The 7,912-nt window shown below is 40.2% G+C and overlaps 1 protein-coding gene across 1 annotated transcript in view; it reads right to left on the bottom strand.

Annotated features, from left to right (window-relative positions):
- Window positions 1–802: 802 nt before the first annotated feature.
- The window catches only part of ST18 (suppression of tumorigenicity 18, zinc finger), a 160,164-nt gene continuing 153,054 nt past the window's right edge, over window positions 803–7,912 (bottom strand). Inside the window, exons 19-23 of the mRNA XM_010087365.1 lie at window positions 7,294–7,515; window positions 5,362–5,450; window positions 3,765–3,868; window positions 1,802–1,945; window positions 803–1,016 (exon numbers count right to left, since the gene is read on the bottom strand). Coding sequence (XP_010085667.1) covers window positions 876–1,016; window positions 1,802–1,945; window positions 3,765–3,868; window positions 5,362–5,450; window positions 7,294–7,515 — 700 coding nt within the window. The 3' untranslated portion in view covers window positions 803–875. The remainder of the gene's footprint in view (window positions 1,017–1,801; window positions 1,946–3,764; window positions 3,869–5,361; window positions 5,451–7,293; window positions 7,516–7,912) is intronic.

Below are 7,912 nucleotides of genomic sequence, written 5' to 3'. Positions count from 1 at the left end.
TCCTTTTTGTTTAGAGATAATTGGCATTTCCCTCTGTGAGCTAACTCTAAAAAAAAAATTGCAGTGGTAAAATAAATCTGAAGTTCTCTTGAAACATTTTAAATAACCATTCGCATAGGCTAAATCACACAGCCAAGTCAAGTGCTCTGCTGATTGCTATATTTCATTATTGCTAACGTATTCTTTAACACACTGTTTTCCAGCATACTGTGCTTTTAAGAGCCCAGGTTACCCACTAGTGGGCACCATTTGTCTTCTCATTCCATGCATCTTCACATCTCATGTTACCGCAAACCCACTTCTGATACAAAGCCATTATAAAAGGCAGGATGTGAGGAAAATAAAACTAGAACCATGGTTCAGTCATTTGTTACTTTCATAGTTTTTTTTTTTTTTCTTCCTGTACAAACCCAGCAAGTTATTTAATTTACAGTATAGCTTTTCAGTCTATTTAAAATCCCATTGGAAAATAAATTAATAAACACATTTGTAAAAATATGGCAGGCCGCAAAAATGCTGTTAAAAGATAAAAAAACCAACTCTTTGATTAGAAATAAATAAAAAATATAAAAAATAGTCGCACACACTTTTTACATTCACTTTACAAAAAAACTGAGTGCAAAAGAAGAAAAAAAAAGGAATTGTACTGAAATAAATACAATATACTAACAGAGTGCATTGCTGTTAATACAAAGAGTCTGTTGTGGTTTTATTCTTTTTTTTTTTTTATGTCAGCTGGGAAAAAATTAGTGCAATGTTGCAATTGTAAATGCAGCATGGCAACCTACACCCCTTAGCAGTACATGAACTCCTAACAGATCCATCTGGAGTTTACTGCTGTTAAGTAATTTCTGTTGCCCAGCAGCTTTCACATCCTACACATGGATGCCCTTCACTGCCTGTTTGATACTTTCCAGCAGAGCTTTGCATTCGGGGGAATAGTCCCGTTCCAGATTGCTGTACATGTCTGTGAGTGTATTTACATATGCTTCGAAATTCTGCTCGCTGATTGGCCCCTAAATGAAGACAAAACAGATTATCATTGTAGGGGAGAAAATTAAAGCCAAAAAAAAAAAACCCAACCCCAAACACCCAACCCCAAAGCAGGGTAAAAGCAGCGATATGGCAACGGGGGAGAAGTCATAAACGAGGCAGCCATCCAAATGAATGGAGGGGCTGCAGGAATGAAGGGAGGTGCACGTGCTGGGGGGACCACGCGCACTCCGAGCGAGGAAAGGGCTTGGAGATATCGTCAGTGTAACTTGCTTTTTTATTGTGGCTGATGGCCCTGTGACTGTCCTTGCCTAATCTCCCAGTGGCACTCTTGAGACTGGGAAAAGGGACTGTAACTCTGGAAACCCAAGTTCCTTTGTGGGTTTGGCCAGTAAGACATCAAAGACGCGGAGTTTTTGAGAAGGCAGAGCTTTGCTGGCTCCAGAAAAATCACCTGCATGAAACAGGCTAAAGTTTTGATCTAGGAGCAGAGTAAATCAGGATGCTCGGTGTGAAGTTTTCGCTCTTTGTACAGGGTGGACATTCGGACAGGAAGGCACGAGGGAAAAGCCCGTCCTGCGCAGTGCGGTGCAGGGCAGAGATACCAGGGCTGGCTCAGTCCTGGAGCTGCTGCGCCTGCTGGCACGCAAACTTCATCATCCAGCATCTCTGCAACGTAAATCGGGCTAAAAGAGCTCTCTGCTAACGCAGCTCCCGTGCTCCTGCTGGTCCCTGAGCTTGCTCATCTGCTTCAAGTGCTGGCAAAACAGTCTCAAAGAAGGTGTGGAGCTGCTGGCTGTGGTCTTACCATCTGTGGAAGCTGAATGTCAGCGAGGCTGGAGATAAGGGCTTGGCTTAAGCCCGCTAACTCCTTCAACAGGCTCTCGTTGTTCTGCTCTATGAGTTTGTTCTCTTCCTCTATCGTTTTCAAGTTGCTCTCCATAGATGTGATCTAAAAGACAGGGGCAGGCACAGACACACAGACAGACAGACCCTTGGCAGCGTTGCCACTGCAGTTTGAACCCACGACGGCAGTCGTGAGATTGCGCGAGGGGACGCGATGGGTCTGAAACTCAGGTGGCGTTAGGATAGACATAACTTCGCAGAATATTCACAGCAAAGAAGAGGTCATGTTTGCTCTGAACCAACGGACTCTGTGGCACCAGGAGGGAAATACCCAGCATGGGTATTAGCTGTTGTGCTACTTTCCTGCCCTGCTCCTGGGCAGAGGGCAGAGCTGGGTGATGGCTGGGATTAGCAACAGGGCTGGTGCTGCAAACAATAAGAAAAAAATAGAGTGGGAAAGAAACTGAGAGATTGAGCTCACAACGATCATCACAAAGATGAGCTCTGATAGACAAAATGGAAACATGGGGGTTTTGGAAAGAGGAGGAAAAAGCATGTGAAGTAGCAAAATTTTAGTGTGAGAGCTATGGGAATATTCTCAGCTCTAAAGATTGATGTGTCGAAAGCAGTGCTGAAAAACTGAAGGTGGCAGTGGCAGGACCTGGTTCTCCTGCCAGCTCCTCACCCAGCAGTGGGGCAGTGGGACAGGGCAGAGCCAAGGGCTGCCACCCCTGCCCCTGGCCACAGCTCCGCAAATGTCTCTTGCTGTCCAAAGAGGAGAAATCTGACTGCATAAATGGGGTGATCTCTGCAAACAGCACAGGGATCACCAGAGAGAACCGAAATAACTGTGAACACCACCGCCACCGCCCACTGCAGTGCAGTTTGGGATGGGTATCCCCACAACCTTTGCAGTGTGAAGCCAGACCATTGAGATCCAGCAGAGGTGGCATAAACTTCACCCTTATTTAGACCATACACACGGCAGCTGTTATGAAACCAGCATGGATTGGCACGGTATGCATCCCAGTGGAGTGCAAATACAGAGGGGCACGGGTACGCTCAGTTTGACTGAAAGCAGCTTAGACTTATATTCAGTTTCTAGATCTCCTTTAGGAACTTTTTTCTTGAACACTTATTCCTAAAATATTGAGCAAGCTTCTGCTTTTGCTCTTACCTGGTCTGCCCAGGTGAACTCCCAGGTGCATGTAGGAGTCTCTGTAGGGATTAACACATTCAGCTCACTCCATAGAACCTCTATCAGCATCTTAAGACATTTAATTTTACCAGCATACAAAAGAATGAAAGAGAATGACTTTTTTTTTTTTTTTCCATAGCTCCTGTCAAACTAATCTGCTATACAAATTAGCAAAAAGCATCCATTCTTTACCAGGTGTTGCCTGGAGGCAAAATTCAATCTATTTGAATAACTGAGAGGGGGTGAACAGAAATAGGGAGATTTTCTTTGGTACACATAAGAACAAAGTCAACTCACATTAAGAGTTAGAGTATGCTGGTAAGAGGTAATATCCTCCCTAAAACAGGTTCTTAACCACAGTCATGGGTTTCTGCAGGGTTTGGTAAACTGAGGTTTGGTCAACAATGGAAAATGAATGTTTTGTTTGGTAAATATGGCTCTCCTGCTTGCCAAGATTAGCTCCAAACTGCCCTGAATTCATCATTAACGAGATCTTCATTACAATACCCAGGAATAAGCTGCTTATTTACAGAAAACAAACAAACAGAAACTTGACAAAAAAACATGTGGGATTTTGGTACCTCTAAGTACCACAGCTTGATGGGAAAACAAATGCACAGGAGGCTAGCTGGGTTCAAACATAGCTTTTACACAGCATCTAATTTGTTTATTTATTGTTCTGAAACATAGCCTAAGAAAAGGTAAAAGTTTCACGTTGAGGTCATACCTGGGTTTGAAGTTTCATCATGTCAGCTTCAATTTTAAGATTGGATTCATTCAGTTCTTTTATTTCCTCATCCAAGTGTCTGATTTCTTCATCACTCTCAATACCTGCAAAGAGTTGAAAAGATCAATATCAGATGTAAAGTGTCCACATGTAAATGGGTGAGTAGCAAGCTGCACTACCTGTATAAGGGGAAGATAACAAGCTTCTGATCAAATGACTGATCCTTAAATTGCCTCTCACTTTGCTTTTACTATCAAAATTTTTTGCTAGCTGTAAAACATCTATATGAGCTGAAACATTGAAGGGGCTTTCTGAGTCTGTGTGTTTCTTTTTTTTTTTTTTCTCTCAGTGCAACATGCAACACCAAGATGGAGAGTCCAAAAGGAAAAACTGCTCAGAAAGAGGAAAGTTTATCGTAAAACATGAGGGGGTATTTGCAATCTTTTTTTTTTTTTTTTTAGTTTTTTTAGTTTTTTTAGTTTTAAAAGAAATGTAACAGCAATCAAAAAATTTTTTTTTTTTTTTTTTTTTTTTTTTTTTACAGGGAACACCTCAGGGTAACTAGTATAATTGCTGACCTTTAGTAAACTCATCTGTACCTGCTTCTGATCTTGCAAGAAGTTCTGGGGGGCAAATCACTGTGTGGAATACTTCAAGCAGCAGATAAATAGAGAAATTGAAATAACAGCAAAAGGGAAATTGTCAGGAAGCTAACAAACATTACAGAAAAAAAAAAAAATAAAGGAAGGAAGACTTTTACATCCCCACAAGTTAGATAGGAAAGAAAAAAATCTTCAGGTCTTTAATGAAAACCCTGTCCTGAAAAATACTGAGCAGCTACAGCTGCTGGCAATACATGTCCCTCTTTCTTCGTGGTATCGCTCTGAGAGCAGCTCTGCCCAGAGATTTGTGCCGCTGCTGTTGTTACTGCTTTGAAACCGAGAGCCGTGAGCTAAGCCTACAGGGGAGCCAGCTTGGGCAATCTGTAAGCAGCGGTCCCTGCCCCTGTGATAACATGAACACATGGAAACAAACTCATTTGCCCAACGTAACACAAGCGTTTTGCTCAGCAGCTGGAGGCATAGAGACTGAGTTCCCTGAATCCTGTCTCAATGCCCAAATGAAAAAGGAGGCTCCTACATATTCCCCCTTATAACTATTTGGTAATTTTTCCTGTACACCTACTACATGGGTTAGCAAAATTGTCCCAGTACTGGACAGAAACTAAACCACGTAGTATTCAATTTAGGGACAGGAGTCAATTTCTGCACACAATATTTATCCCTTCTTACCTTAGTCATCAGATAGCTAAGTCCTAACAACTTATTAGTGATAACAACATTAAAAGCATGTCCACAAAAAAAAAAGTAATTCTGAGACAAGAGCATACCCTCAATGTTGAGTTCTCATGATGTAAATAAGTAGAATTTTATAATCTCTCATCCAAAGATTTTTGTTATTCAAGATTTGTTATTGCTAGAGACAACTGAAAGGAGTGAGAATTAATGCCAGAATGGCATAAAGGGGCATAAGTATAAATGAGAGTCAGGGCCCTTCTAGCTAAATAAATGTCATCATCTTTTACAAATCTCCTTACCACCGCTTGCTTTAAGCTTGATAGTCATTAATTCTTCTGAAATTTTGCCCTTTTTTATAGCTTGTGCATTCAGAGGACAACCAGACAGGCTGAAACGGATAGGAAAAAAAAACAAAAAAAACAAAAAAAACAAAAAACATTAGCACCCACTTGAAAATGGCAACAATCCTTTCAGGCAATATTATCATGCACTTGGACAGACCTCTGTACCTAAGGTCACATCAGTATCTCCATTATAGCATAGCTTCGGAGAATGACATAGCGCATAAAGAGCCATTTAACTGTATATTCCAGCTTGAAAATTGGCATAGAAATCTCAACCTATAAGTAAACAACTCTTAAGCATATTTCAGAATAATCAGAATAGCAGTGGCAGCTACTATTAAGTTATGTGAAGGTGCATTTACAGAATTCTTGAAATACCAACACTTATAAATAAAAACTGTCTATTGCTTTTATTGAGGGCTTTTGCTCCAGTGGAAAGGGGCAGTATGGTCCTGCAAGTTGAAATGGCAAGTTTACTTTCCTAAAAAAAAATAAACTAGTTAATGGGATGATTTCCATGGTGCACAACTATTGTATCATTCTGTTGATACATAATTTTGATGAATACAATATTAACTCTGGATATACCCTATAGACTGTAATAGCTTTTTTGAATGGTTCTGTTATATAGTCAGTTTGATTTTTAAACACTCTTCACATTAAATTTCATTTTGGTATTTCAAAGGTCACAATTTCATCAGCTGGTAATTATCTGAGGCAATTTTTATAGCCCACTAAAGGGCTAAGATGAATTGCACTGTCTTAATACTATCTTTATAAATAACGAAGAAGAAATACCCATATGCTGACAGAAGGATATAACCAAGAAAGGAGTGAAGGAAAATTTTCTTCCACAGGAAAATGGTTGATTTTTTGTGTGTGTGTAAAAATTAAAACCAAAAATTCTAACAGACATCACGTGTCCACATGGGGAGGGGAGAAGTGCTTCTGTGGATTAAAGCTGCCTTCACAATTGCTTAGCTAAAAAAAACAAGAGCTAAAATCTAAAAGAGCTAAAGCTAAAAAGAGCTGACGTGCTGTTTACGTTATTTACTTGAAGTTATCACATGGCTTAACATGAGTTAACTAGCCCCAATTTACAGTAGTGTCCTGACTTGGGACATAGATCATAAAGTTAGGATAACATTGACTCTGAATTTGTTCAAGTCACCTTGGACATTCTCGTATTGGAGAGGTTGGTTCAGAGTGTTAGAAAGAAAGCAGACAGAAGATCAAACTTTGCCAGGCATTAATTCAGATTCTGTAGCCAGGTTCTCTGAGTAATATTGATTGAACATGGTAAAATTATACCAGTGTTTTCCCAGTGATATATAAAATTGTGGTGTTGTTACATGTGTGACTCCTGCTTTGTAAGGATGATTTTATCTGTAGTGTTGTTATTACTTCAAACTTGTGTAATCCATGAGTTCTACATGTTCACTCTTTTGTGTGTGGTTCTAGCTATTTAGATACAACGAAAACAGCTCTGGTAGAAAGATGAAATTAACGCAGCCGTTCCTCTTCCTAAATTTTTTCTGGTGACATTTCAATGATATTTGCATTTTCCATAAAAGATATAGGGATACGGCTCCATATTTGCCTAGGAAAGAACTCTATTAAATTTTAAAACCTATAGAAGCTTTTCTAATCTGAAGAAAAGTCCTTGGAAAGTCACACTGCAATGGGGACATAGAAAGAGAGTAAAAAATTGATCCCAACTCTCTGAAAGTTATTCTGATCCATACTACTTCAGCTGCAATGTAAACTATGTGGTTACTTAAAAGACTTCAGCACAATTTATTCAGACTGTAATCTCACGCGTTGCCAATTCAACAGTGGAATGTTAAGGAAAAAAAATAAAAAAAAAGAGAAAACACAAAGTTATACCTTCTGTGGGTGACAAAAACATTATTAACATGACCCAGCCCGTTGCAGCCTGGCAAAGGACAGTGTGGCAGCTCTTGTTTGTTCAGTTTCCAGGATAGTGAAGACCCATTGACAGGACTCTCCTTCTGTCTCTTGGCAGCCAAAGGACAACCAGAAGCAGTGCGATGAGAAGTGTATTTACCTGATATGTGACCTTGGCCATCACAGCCTATCACTGGACATCTACAGAAACACAGCAAAAGAAGCCCTGTTTTCACTTGAGAGAGCAGGCGAAGACAGTCTCAAGAAAGTCTGAGAAAGAATTCCAGCTGCCTGTGCCACTTGGCATCACGGGATTAAGGCTCAGTCCCTGGAGACACACTGTACCTGAGCATCCAATTCATGTCAAGCTGAGTTATGGGGGTTCAGCTGATTTTAAGATTAGGCAATTTAAAATACAGTCATACAGTCAAAGAAATTAAAACATTCATTTAGATAGTATTTTGCCAGAAAAGAAAATTGAAATTCTATCACAGGCAATAAATCACCCTTCTACAAGTGTATGGAAAGCCCACATTCCCTCCTCACTATCTGGGGTTCTGGCATGAAGCAGAGGGTGGGTTCCTGTACCTGGAGAACT

The sequence above is a fragment of the Pterocles gutturalis genome, unplaced genomic scaffold (assembly GCF_000699245.1).
Source record: "Pterocles gutturalis isolate BGI_N339 unplaced genomic scaffold, ASM69924v1 scaffold2531, whole genome shotgun sequence".
Classification (NCBI taxonomy): Eukaryota; Metazoa; Chordata; class Aves; order Pterocliformes; family Pteroclidae; genus Pterocles; species Pterocles gutturalis.
Note: the sequence above shows the minus strand (reverse complement) of the source record. Positions and strands in the feature narration are given on the sequence as shown.